This window comes from Eleutherodactylus coqui, chromosome 5 (assembly GCF_035609145.1).
Source record: "Eleutherodactylus coqui strain aEleCoq1 chromosome 5, aEleCoq1.hap1, whole genome shotgun sequence".
Lineage (NCBI taxonomy): Eukaryota > Metazoa > Chordata > Amphibia > Anura > Eleutherodactylidae > Eleutherodactylus > Eleutherodactylus coqui.
In genome coordinates, this window is record NC_089841.1 from 141,701,720 (window position 1) to 141,715,533 (window position 13,814).

The 13,814-nt window shown below is 40.0% G+C and overlaps 1 protein-coding gene across 5 annotated transcripts in view; it reads right to left on the reverse strand.

The window, feature by feature from the left end:
* Positions 1-1,050: 1,050 nt before the first annotated feature.
* Positions 1,051-13,814, reverse strand: part of KDM2B (lysine demethylase 2B) — a 121,598-nt gene continuing 108,834 nt past the window's right edge. For all 5 annotated transcript variants that reach the window (XM_066603282.1, XM_066603281.1, XM_066603283.1 and 2 more), the window contains 6 exons: positions 12,359-12,397; positions 10,995-11,656; positions 6,606-6,769; positions 4,013-4,174; positions 3,625-3,843; positions 1,051-2,362 (listed from right to left, as the gene is read on the reverse strand). In XM_066603282.1, coding sequence (XP_066459379.1) covers positions 2,181-2,362; positions 3,625-3,843; positions 4,013-4,174; positions 6,606-6,769; positions 10,995-11,656; positions 12,359-12,397 — 1,428 coding nt within the window. In that variant the 3' untranslated portion in view covers positions 1,051-2,180. The remainder of the gene's footprint in view (positions 2,363-3,624; positions 3,844-4,012; positions 4,175-6,605; positions 6,770-10,994; positions 11,657-12,358; positions 12,398-13,814) is intronic.

Sequence of the window (13,814 nt, forward strand, 5' to 3'; positions counted from 1 at the left end):
ACTGGTAACGGAGAGGTCTTCTTCCTACAGAGAGTAAGCTAAAACAGATTAGCTTGGTGCCTGCAGGAGAGGTATAGTTGGTGGGAGGAGCTAACACTTTTTCTGCTTAGTGTCCACCTCCTAGGGGCAAAAGCTATACCTCATGGCCTAAGCTGTGTCCTTAATGACACGGACGAGAAATATTTCCTGATATTGCTTCTAATTTTTCCCCAACTAATCTCAAATTGTGCCCCGATAATCTAGTGTTTAGCTTCCTAATAAAAAACACTCCCTACCTGAACCTTTATACCCTAAACATATTTTCGATCACGTTTCCCCTTTCCTCCAGGCTATACAATTATTAAGTTTTTCCTGAGAAGTTTTGTTGAGACCTTCCACAGTCTTTGGACTTGTTCTATTTTGTAAAGGTCTTTCCTAAAATGAGGTCTCCAGAAGTGAATACAGTATTCCAGATGTGGTCTTAGGTCTTACTAGGGCTCTTTACAGCGGGATCACAATCTCCCTCTTTCTACTGGTTATATCTCTATCTGTGCTGCCGAGCATCCAATTTGCTTTCCCTGCTGCAAGACTGCACTGTGGACTTATTTTGAAGCTGTCAGAACCCCTAAATCCTTCTCTTCTGAGGTCTTGGGTAACCTAGAACAGCTAATACAATACTCAGACTGAGGATTTCTTCTCCTGAAGTGCTTTTTTTTTTTTTAACAACATTTGGAAACATTGAACTAGTTTCTCTTGTTCTGACCATGTATCTAGAAAAGGTAAATCATTTTGCAAGTTCAACACACCACCAGGAGTGTCAGTCTAATTGCACGTCTACTTTTCAGTCATCAGCAAACAGACTGACCTTAGCTGTGAAAACTTATAAACTGTCAATTATGAACCTATTAAAAAGAATAGGACCCACGCTCATTTCCACAGGGCATTTGGGGGTCCCAGCAACGAGACATTTCATATCCATGTCAATGGTGGTAAAACCCCCTTTAATTCTGGGTATTCCAATTCTCGTGCTAAAGCAGATGCACTTACACTTGTAAAATAAACGACATGTCATTTAGTAAAAGATTTTAATAAATGTGTCCATAAATAAACATGATACACTTTTAAATTCCAACAACATTACTTACATTAAAAAAGTATACATCTGACTCCAAGGTGCAGGAGTGGGATAGACTTGCAATGCATTGATGTAAATGCATTTACCTGTGTAGTCTCCTATACAGTGATAACCCCATTCTTATATTTCCAGTGCAAGGGGCATCTATTTTACAAAAGGAGATTTACAAGTGGTGTTTGAAGAGACCCAAGTTCTTCTTTGTACCTGATCTGGCTCTTTAACTATAACAATCTGTAGCCAGTAAATGGTGGTAAACATTTTGTCCTGTGAACAGTTAACACAAACTCTAGATTAAAACTGCTTGAGGGCATTCTACAAAAAGGAAAACAAAACACCTTACAACAATGGCACTTCTGAAGGCTAGTATGTTACAGTCTGACCCAAAGCTTTGGACAACATTGTCCGGTGGCACAATAGTGGAGATTGCCTGATCGGTTTGCCCTGCATCACTAGATTTGTTCAACGGGCCACAAAACTTCATGCTATGCTGGATCTTCATGTGCAGAAAGGATCGGTGTCATAATGAATAAACATATATGTCTGCTCAGCATGCATATGTTTCATGTAAAAATCTAATTTAAACATGCTTTAGAAGTGGTCACACGTAATGTTCGCTTCACTGCCTTCATTGACTGTACATGGAAATATCAGCAGTTCACCCTTAAACAATAAACACCCAGAAAATTAACACTGGCATCATACATTGTAAATAGAACTTTGAAATAGTCATATACAAAAATATTTCTGCATAACGTATGACAAATTTTTTTCATCAGAATTTGGAAGGCTTCTATGTTCTGGGTGGTCCACTTCTAAAGACACACAAAGCTCAGAAATTGAACAGTTTAAGAGCCAATACAATAAATGTTACCAAGCGCATGCCCTTGGATTTTCAAAAAAAGTCCTTGAAAGGTCAAAACTTTTGTTCCAGTCTCAACCTTTAACAGCTGGTGTATGTGGTGCTGGAGTAAGTCTCGATATAAAGGAGGCCGGTCAACCTCAAACCTCTACTTTTAAGGCCAATATTGTCTTTCAGGTGCAGCTTTAATGAAAAGACTTTTTTCAATTAGCTGATCTTTTGAAGCAGTTTTTCCTCTGTTTGTCCAAACTGTACAATAACAGACATTTCTGCTATGAACTGTTCACAGCTCTCTTTAGTAACCTGCTTGCAGAATCTGAGGTCTATCAGACAGATGTTGCCGCAGCGTTTGAAGTAGGTCAGGCACTGGTCTGTAACATTATTGCAGTCTGGAAGAAAGGCAAAGAAAAAAAAGAAACATCTGAATAGTGAATCAATTGGGTTTTACCTGCAGCTGAACGTTTACTGTCTAGGAAATAATTGAACAGTAGTGTTCCATCCGAGGAAAACAAATGTAAAGCAGAAATGCAATCTATGGCTTCACAGTAAGGAGGGTATTTTCACACAGGGCAGAAATGCTGTCACGTTTTTGCTGCATGTACTGTACAAGTCATTTGGATGAGATTTAACAAATCTCAACACGGTGTGGAAAGATTCCACACAAAATTTACATGTCCTGTGATTTTAAATCCATGTCACGTCAATTGCTGTGAATTTGAGCATAAATTGTACCCTTTGCAATGCACAGAGAACAGTGTATGTGAGCAAGCAAGCACTGAAAGCAGACTCATGTCCACCCAATACACTGAAACAGTGACCTCCCATGCTAACTGCAAAAAAACGGGGAGCCTGGTAAGTTTTTTAAACAAATTCTTCCCCCTTCCCCCTAAAAAAAAAATATAAAAAAAATAAAAAAAATCACACCCCACACCACACAACACTTGCCCTACAAAAATATATAGAAACTTAATTTATGGTGTACAACAGACACGACAGGTTCCCTATAACTTCTTTTGCCCTATATTATTGTGCTACAGGATGTCTGTGTAAAGGAAACAAAATGACAAAAATGATTACAGTAATAAAAAAAGGTAAGAAAGTCCCAAAGCACCTTAAGGACCTTTTACATGCAAAGATAATTTTTCAATAGGACTGAAAGATTTAGCTCTGTATTTGCATGAAGTGTTAATGGCCATTAACACTTTATCATCTTCATTTGCATGTAAAGGGACCAGCACAAGATGTTTGCAAAGCCCAGCATGTGTTTAAACACACGCCCAGTGTGCAAACAGCTGCATTGTTCTCCTCCAGGCTCCCCTCATATTCTATTGTTCTCTCCCAGATAGTGTAAACATGCCATGGGGAGAGCAGCCTGCAGTCTGTTGAAAGATTAAGGGGTTTATCTTTCAGTGGCTGATGGACGGATTTTAAGTTAACCTTAAAATCATCGATCAAATGAAAAGTGCATGATGCCCGCGTTTACATGTAACGATTGTTGATCATTATCGGCCATTTGAACGAATTTTGATCCATCATTGCGTGTAAAAGGGCCTTCAGTTACTAGTAGCCATTAATAGCAAACAGAGCCCAGTTATTTTAGCCACACGACATTTACTACAGCCTCAACCTCAGGTCAGATCACTTTTTTTACCTGATAAATTAATTTCTGATAAAGAATCCCTGGTAGATGTACCCACTGCAGTGAGCAGATTAATGGATTGATCGGTAACATGGTTACAGAAGCTCAGATCTAGTTTAGACAGAAGAGGCATGTGCCGAATCATGAGGCGCAGTGATGTGTCTGTGATGTCCAGTCCGGCTAGACGAAGCTCTGTAATGTTCCTCAATTTGCTGCGGTTGTCCATCTGGCCTGCAAGAATTTCACAAAAAGTGACTAAAGAATAATATAGTTGCACTTGATTCTAGTTTCCGCTGGATACTAGAAAAACATATCTATGGAATAAAAGTCATGAAAATGATAGTAAAAAAGCTTGCACTTTAAAATCCCACAGAAAATCAGTTTCTCAGAATTGAATTACCTGGCCGGTTGTCTGTTGGAGGTGAAAGAAGGTCTCTCATCTGCGCATCTTTCAGCCCTTCCACCCACTGGACATTGAGAGATCTTAACAAAGGACAGCTGGAACTACAAAGTGCAGAAACAGCAATCCAAGAGCAGCCAGATAAGTTCAGCTCTCGAAGGGCTGGAGAAAAAAAAAAAAAAAAGAATATAGGAAGGGAGACGATAAATTAGAGATTGTCCAACATGAATGTTTGTAAATGTATTCAGAAATAAAAGCAAGAAAGTCATATCCATAAGGCTTCTAAGTCACTTAACCAACTTCTAACTAGACCTTTATAGTTTATAGGCAGTCAGGCACAGGTTCATATAGTTTGCATTTCAGTTCGATTTTTCTTTGAAACCTACACATTTACAATGTAAGCAATGACCAGGGTTCTGAGACAATAAGATTGGTCTGAGAGTCTTAGCAGATCCATAATTAAGAAAAACTACATTTATTTTTACATGATTAACATTAGAACAACCTTTGATTAGCTAATGGGCCACATCTTTATCCAACAGTCCATGACAGCCCCCACCAATGGCTGCTGTTCTGTTCTTTGCACCAAGGGAAGGAAAAGCCAGAACAGTTCTGCAGCCCGAATATTTGCATACAGACAGTAGTATTCTTGCCATATGTCACTGTGCACATTCCTGTTCTAACACTCGACCCCCTATGGTACTACAGGAGCAGATTTACAGCTCCATAGCGACTTGTAAGTTCAGTTATGTAGAACCACATGGGGTCCGGATTCTACATCTTGAATAAACCGTTAAATATGAGTACAACAAAGTTGTCTGATTGCGGCATTAGTGGTTTTATTTTCTTCTTCAAGTTGCCTCAACTATATAGAAGAATCTTTTGATTGTTACTTTGTGTGAATTACTATATTGAGAGATTGCCCTAATGAGTTTAAAGAGGGAGGCTTAATTAGCAGTGAAAACACAAGGCACATCATAAGCCGATTAGTCATAACATTAAATGTTAAATATCGTGATGGTCTGACTCCACCGGTTTACCCCCTCCCCATAGTGCATCCTGGTGACATCTCTTCCCCAACCCCACATGTCAACATCCACAAGATGGAAAAGAATTGTAACTTCTCAGACTAGACCTGTATTTTCCATAGCTCCATGGTCCAGTTTTGATGCCCACATCCCAACTGTATGTTATTTTGGCAATGGGCAAGGGTACAATGCCCTGGTTGTTCTGACACCTTTTTTTTGCTACATTAGCTCTTCACTCCCCATGAGCCTTGTGTCTTCATGATCTGGTCACTGGCTGGCCTCTCTGTTGGCAGGTACAAACCACTATATACCAGAGCACCACACAAGACCTGCTATTTTGAAGATGTTCTGACACAGTTATCTGGCCATCGTGTGTTCGCTTTCACGTACGGACAGTTCATATGCTGCCTAATACATCCCACCCCTTGTCAGGTGCCATTGTCACAAGATAATTCCTGTTATTCGCTTCAGCTGTCAATGTCTATAATGTTGTGACTGACCAGTGTATAATTATATATCACACGGTGCCCCATTCGCCGGAGGCCTGGAAAATTCGGCACCAACGCTGACTAATTAACAAATTTTAGTGAACTTTGGTCAACACATACTTTACTGGGAGAGAATCAGGAGCCCTTTATAACTTGTGCTGGAAGTGCCCTCTGTTGCAGTCAAGCACGCCTGAACACTATGCTCCATATTACTGTACGTTCTAGTAAGAACATCCAACATGACTGCGGCAATTTCTTATGCAATGTTTTTCAGTTTCTGGATAGTTCATGGCTTATTCCAGTAAATGTCCGTATTCAGGAAGGCACAGGCTCCTATTGACTCTACAACTGAAGCAAAACGTGTCTGTGGGGTTATCATGGTCTGCAGAGCGGGACAGCCAGGCTAACAACCCAAACGAGCCATTCCATTGCTCTTGCTGGTGACTGCGTCATGTGAATAGTAGTCGGGTTAAAGAGTGCTCAACGTACATGTTATGAAGGGTTTTTGATTCTCATTCAGCAAGGTACAGTGGTAACTTGGGTTAAGAGTTTAATTTGTTCCGTGACGGAGCTCTTAACCCAAAACACTCGTATAGCAAATCAATTTTCCCCATTGGAATGAATTGAAATGCCATTAATCCGTTCCACGTTCCAGCACTAGTCTGCGAGGCTCCATTGAAATCAGTGGGAGCATTGTACAGCATCTGAAACGCCATGCTAAATGCTGTAAAAAGCTGTCAGTGTGAGAGCGGCCTAAGAGTATGTTCACACGAGCGGAACCCACATTCGGTTTCTGTGTGGAATTCATCTCAAAATCCACGTTTGAGCAGCGGATTTCTGCAGCAGCACAGCTGCACCTGTAGCACCCATGGATTCGCATCCAGATTTAGCGCAGAAGTCCTTTAGCCTCAATACTACACTTAGCAATGCAAAGGTTGCTGTGGATTTGTTGTGGCATCTGCATTAGACTCCCAGTACAATATGTGATGTGAACATAGCCTAAAGGGAGCGTAATCTTTGGGCCCAATCTAAAGTGCAATACACATTACTACAAAGTATGGAGGATTTCCACAATACCTGGGAGCCTGTTCATGAGCCAGCTCAGTTGTTTCTTTGATATATTCGTCCAGCTTAAATCTAAGGACACTGGCTGTCTTCTGATGATCCCACTGAGCATAAGAGGAGTGATGGATTTGCAGCGGTTTAGATCGATATGAGTCCACAATCTTTTATCACAACACCTGCCACACAAATAAAAATCCCATTCCATTATAAGCATTTCTAAATATAAGCAGATAAGAGTTCATATTCACATATCCACATGCACAGGGTACACAGTCAGTGCAGCACTATTATACAGGGTGTACTATCAGGAGACAAGACTGACAAAACTTTTGAAAGCTGCTACCTTTGCCAAACAACTTCAATTAGAGTTTTCCTCATTGACTAAAGAAACAAAAACAAGTCAAAACAGCCCTAAAGCTGTGTTCAATCTGCTGTCAGATGTTTAGAGGCTCCATCAGCAGTTTTTTTTTTTTAAATGTAAAGAATAAAGCTGCATGCAGTGCTAGCCTACCAGCCATGATAAAGGAAACAGACTGAGCCCAGACCCCGCAGGTGCTGGTCGTTAGTTGTGGTTTTACTATCAACAGCCACAATATGGGCTCATGCCCACGGAGCGGGATACGCCTGTGGATTCATGCTGCGGGAGTACCGCAGTGGTAAACAAAACGCGCCCCGCTGGTGATCGTGGAAAAAAACGTGCATTTTTCAGCGGTCTCCATTAATACTATATTAATTGAGACCTCCCATGGCATAAATCCGTGGGAAATAGAACACGCCGCGATTCATTTTCCGCTGCAGAAATCCGCGGTAAAATTCCGTGTGTCGGCATTGGCTGCAAGAAAAGCTATTCAGTTCACTAGAATTCCACCGCGGGAACCTCGGTACAAATCCGTTCGTGGGCATTAACCCTAATACTGTGAATATAGCCCGAAATAGTACTTCGAAACAACCTGGCCGGGCCGTCTGAACACACAAAATTATTTGGTGTATACTATCTGGAAGGCAGAAGTCCTGTCCGTGTATTCCCAACATTATATTTAATGTAACTAAAATAATTCAAATCTGAAAGTTCTATTTTATTTAAAATATGTAAAACTGCTCCGCTCCTAGAATTGTCACACTTTCCTCCCATTTCTAAACGTGATTGATATAGAACCTGTAGGAGTAGACGGTATAATCCCCCTCTCTCATCTGTACAGGCAGACAATGCACATGCAGTTTCTTTATTAATAAGGATTTATTTTTGGAACAAGTCTAAAAATATCCGGCGCATGAGAATAAATGAGGATCTGCAAGTATTTATTGGAGACTGGGCACGGCAACGATACCCCATCATAAGGCTGTAATGCTATCAATGTGCACTCCTACAACACACAATCTGACAAGCAGGTTTCCATGTAAGTGAAATGAAACAATTTGAAAATTACCGGGGAAGATTTACTAAGATGAGCAAGAATTCCATCTACATTGGCACCAGAAACAGGAATGCGTGCCTTGGATGACATTCACTATGTGTTCTAGACACTTTTTGCACTTGTGACTTGGTGGAAGAGGGGAGAGATACAGCAGCAAATGGTGTGGCTTAAAAAAGCCAAAGTATTGCCATAAGCGAACCAACCAATAGGTGGCGTGAAGTTAGACAAAAGTATATAAAGATATACCAACTGTATAATATGTCAAAAGACTCATTCAGCACATTTTCAGACTGTCTAGTTTTAAGTTTTTTTCATGTGTAAGGTTTTAATCACATGGGTGAGATTTCCATGCGAGTTCTATCAGTGTTCGAGATGGACAGTACTTGCAAGGAAAGAGAACACATTCATTTGAAGTTAAAGTACACCTGCGATTTTTCACTTGGCTTCTAGTCAGGGGTTAAAGAATCACTGCATGTCCTATTCTGGCCCAATTCTTGGATGACATTAGAACATGCAACGTGTGGCGTCCGTCACATCAGACAGCACACGGGACATCCGTCGGCTGTGCAATGCGCGTTGACCCAAGAATCTTGGGCGCAACTTGCTCTCGTTCGTTTGAATACAGCCTAAATATAAAACCAGATTAATAAACCTGCCCCACTCTGCTTTGGGAATACCGGGGCATATTTATTAAGACTGGTGTTCTATGCGACACTCTAAGCAAACCGTGCACTGCAGAAAGATGAAGAAAGTGTAAAAGTTGCAAATATAAAAGCACTGCTAAAGATCTGGGTGTACATCAGTCCACATTTAAACTAATTATCTACAAGTGCAGAAAATGTAGGTCTGTTACTATTCGCTCTAGAAGAGAGTACCCTATTATGATTGCTCCTAATAGGTGTACTGACATGGCAGACCTGAGTGCCATTGTTAGGCCCCTGGCTGCTTTGACAACCCATTGACATCCTATGATGGCATTGCAGGGAGGGAGAACCGCTCCTGCTGCCTAACTACTTAGTTGCCACGGTCAAAACTGACTTAAGGCTCATATACACCAGCCAATGATCGCTTTAAAAAAAACCAAAAACCCCAAAAATGCTCATCGGCGATCGTTTTAGCGATAATAGCTGCTGATCGTTAAATTCAGTCCAACCTAAAAATCATCATTCAGCCTCATCAGCAGTTCTCCCTGGGTAGTGCTGATAGCATTGCTTCCCCATGGAGAACAAAGGATCTGAGCGCAGATAATAGCCCTAGAGCTATTAACTGCTTTCAGTGAAGGCTTCATTTGCACATCTAATTGGTACTTCAGTAGCTGAGTAGCTACTAAATACTTTACGCAAAATGATGGCTCAAAGCTGTCACTCAAACTGTCATTTAAGTGATCATCTGCTGGTGTAAATGGGCCTTTAGGCATTTAAGGTAAATTGCCAGAAACTTGAGTATGCTCCATACACTAACCTGTAAGTATGCTGCTAAGGGTTTAAACTCGATTTAAATGAATAAGGATTGTTAAAAGTCAATAACTCTCTATACAGTATGCATAAATCCCTTGCAATCACAAGTAATCTAACTGCTGTTATCATTTCTGCCCAATGATTGATACAACTGGTTAATAATAAGTACTATAACTACTCATGTAGTATGAGAGGAAGTAAAACAACTGGGCTGGGGCGCAACACTTCTAATCCATATATGATCAAACAGGGAAATTACTTGGTACTTTTTAATTAAAAACAGCCATTGTAACATGTTTCGGGAATACAGCCCCTTCTTCAGAAATGACTGAAGTGCTAAATGCATTAAAAGTGAAGTGCGAGAGGGAAAATTGAAAAAAAAAAAAAAAAGAAAATGCATCATACAGAAAATTTCAAAAACAAACTATCCAAGAACTTAAAAAAATAAATAAATATATAAATAAAAGTAGTACAATAAAACTAATAAAAATTAGGCAGAATGGAGACGGCCAGGTCGGATTCTGACTGTGAGATCCTCGCCGTGGGATGCAACCCTGTTCCCCTGTAGTGACCTTCGGCTTACCTGTTCGGTATCTTCACTCTGTGCTGTGGATGTGCCACCCTGCGAGCGGAATATTGCAGTTGATTTCCGCTCGTAGGGATGGAAATGCATTTTTCAATGCATGTCCTATGGGCTGTATTTGCTGTGGGATCCGAAACTCCAGATCCCACAGTGCAAATATGGCTGTGTGCATTAGGCCTTAATTATGCACAGCAATTGCTAAATGAAGTCTATTTTACATAGCTTCTAATAATTCTGGCAAGAAGTAGAAAAATAGATAAGCTAGCAGATCACTCAAAATAGAAATTGATACTGGAAACTAAGATTATGTATATGTATGCACTTTTACATATATTCTTGGTTACCAGTATCGGTTTTTATTTTCAGTGATCTGCTGTCTTATTTAGGTATTTTTCTATTTATTGTCAGAATTTAGAGGCTATGTAAAATAGACTTTATTGTAGCATTTGCTGTGCATAATTAATTTTCATTAGTTTTATTGTGCTGTTTTTATGTTTTATGCATCATTATGATTTTGCCCCAGTATTTATATTTTATTTTTGATTCTTTTCCCTTTTTTCTACTCCTTTTTCTATTTTCCCTCTCATACTTCACTTTCAATGTATTTAGCACTTCTCAACCATTTCTGAAGGGGCCGTTTCCTCCAATGGCTGTTTTTTTAATACTAGACTAGTACCAGGCAATTCCCTTGTTTGATCATTTATGGACTAGAAGGGTTGCGGCCCCTGCCCCCGTGTTTTACTTTTTTTTTCTTAAACTAAATCACCACACCCCACTTATACGGTTGGCGAAAAGTGGGCAGGCAGCACCTTATTTCTTTTTTCGTGTAAGAAAAAGAAAAAAACCTAGCAGAAGTTTCTCCACCCCATTTTCTCCTCTTATCTTTGGATACTCATTTAGTTTAACACAGGAGCTACTAAAGACAAGAAAATGAATTTTTGATTACCATCTGTTCCATGTTTTGCAGACTCTCATACAGATGCACAAATCCCTGTGGCTGAGGTAGCTAAAGATGGCCATCCAGACCTCTCTTTGCATCACATGAGTTGCACCATTCTCCAGAGGAAGGGAGTCTGGAGGAGGGCTGATTGGAGGAGGCCGTATTACATGGCGCTCCATCTGCATACATTTGGGAGGTGATAAGGAAGGAGGCGGGCGTGTAACGACCCTTGGTGTGCTTCTTGGACTTGGCAAAGACTGATGTCTGTATTCCTTTGGGGTCCCATTTAGCTTTGTGAACCGGTGTACTCGCTCCCCATTACTGTTCATACATTTTCGGGGCTCCTCACCGTCACTCTCTGGTTCAGATTTGATGGGATGATGGTTCTCGTTAGCCAAACTATTCTCAGTTTTTTGTATCTCTTGGTTCAGTTCCTTGCTCAATTCTTTACTCAGTTCTTTGTTAGGAACTTTCCTCTTTCTTCGGTTTTTCTTCTTCTCCTTTAGCTCTGGACCTTCAGTGCTGGGACCTGCAGTTGGCGAGCTGGATCTTGACTGATCACTCTCCTTAGGTTTGGGTACTACTTCTTGCAAATCATCATCAGGCTCTTGTTTTATACGTCTTAATGTTTTGGCCATGAGTGATTCAGGTGTCTTCCAAAGTCTCTTCTGAAATTACAAATATTAGTGTTACATTTTGTTTAGACAGAGAATCAGAAGCTATACCAAGTTCTATGTGCGCTTACTGTAATGAATGCAATGAGTGCTAAGAATTAAAGCTACACAATGAGTTAATGTCTGTAATGGACCAATTATTTCTCTCTTAGCACTAGGGTCCAAATTGGAGATTTTGGCTCACATCAGATAGGCTGGACTGGGATGGTCTTATTCTTGGAACTGGTGAGGTTTACAGTTGCTAGAACCACAGAGACTAAACCATATAAGACATGCTTCATGAACATATCTTTTAATGTCTTTTTCAGGATGACAGTCATGAAGCGACTCACAGATCTGATATTAAAAGTAAAAATCTGTCGATTTTTCTTGTACCGGGAGGAAAAGTTAAAAAAAGAAAAAACAAAAACACTGACCTGTCAAAAATGCACATTCTAACTAGATGAAGTCAAGAACTGCTGCAACACTGAACGTATTAGGCTGCATTCATAAAAACGACCACAATGCCAGTATCAAACCTAATCTGACAAAACAAAAACTGGTATCTAAACCTCTCATTGGGATACACTGGACAAGCAGATTACCCCATTGTGTTGTAGGGGGTTAAAAAAAAAAACTGAATCAGGAGTCATTCAACACCAATACCATAGTCCTAGTAATAAAAGTAATAACGCATTCTCCCAAAAACAAAAATACCTTTTTCTTGAAGAGCTTCTCTTCTTTTCCATGTTTTAGCTTTTAATAAAAGGAGAAAATAGAAACAATTACACAATTACACTCTATATGCAACAATACTATTAAGACAGAAATCATATAAAAAGGCCTCTTTCCTGTACACCAATCACGTGAGAATCTGCATATCACCGATTACATGCCTTCCCATGTCAACACCTCCTGTCCTGTGGTAGTTCAGTCTTGTGGCTCCAATCAATGTGAATACTAATATATAACATTGTAACTTCCTTTTTTTCCCCCCAGGACAAGGTAGTAAATGCTTCACATAAATTCATCATTCAGGTCTAATTTCAAGTGGACATAGTAAAAAGCAATGTAACCGAAATAACAGGGAAACATGAGGCATACATCCTGGACATCAGCAGTGAAGATCAGGGTTTACCACTAAGTGCCTCTGGGTGCAATACATCTTCAGGCTGACAGCAGTTTATTGCCATTGTTTTAATAGTGCAAAGCATATGAAGTGCATATATTAGTGTCAGTAATTGTACATCACACGTGGCTATAGTAAATGTTCTATCAGTCTGCACTGAACTACCGTACTCTCTTAGCACTAGAAATCAAGGGGGCCTATCGTAGGAGAAAACCTCCCAACCCTTCTACTTCCACGTCTAAGTTTGTAGTAGGTTTCTTCCACATATAAACAGCAGAGATACGCTCTTGTCACTTGGCGAGTACAATGACTCACGACTGGGCAGTACGAGAAGCCCACGTGCACCGTATGACCTGCTGTACTGATTGCAGCAGCTTGGCAGCTCATACAGTTATAGTAAAGGAAGGCTGAAAAAAGATGCAAGTTCATTTCAAACTATAATCATTCAGAGAACAAAAGAGGAAGACAAACCAACCCATCTCCAGTAATCTAATGCAGATTACTGCTTTTTCAGGAAATAAATGTCATGTCAAGAACCCTTTTAAAATGTTGCTATTTAGGGTACTGAAAAACATTTTTTTTTAAATTCTAGATTGAGTGAAATAAAAAACAAACAAAAAAAACACCCACACAATTCCACCATCTTTGAGGGGGTGGGGGTTATGTCTTGTTTCTACGGCGTACACACTGCAGCAGAAATTACATGTTAACTTTATTCTATGGGTTAGTACAATTATGACAATCGTTTATGTGAAAAGGTTTTTGTTTAAAATTACATTTAAAGGAATACATTTTTTTACTCCTTTTTACATTTTTCTTTTCAGTCCTTATAAGAGACTTAAACTTATACAGTATAATGTACTACCATAGTATTACATTATACCGTGACCTGACAGGCAGTCTATCGAGCCATGCCACAGGCATGGCCTTCTAGGCAATCTGCAATGGCAGCCCTGGTGGTCTCTAGAAGGCCCCTGGCTGTCATGGAAACTGAACAGCAGCCTACAATCCATACAGGGCACTTAAATGCCGTTCTCAGAAATT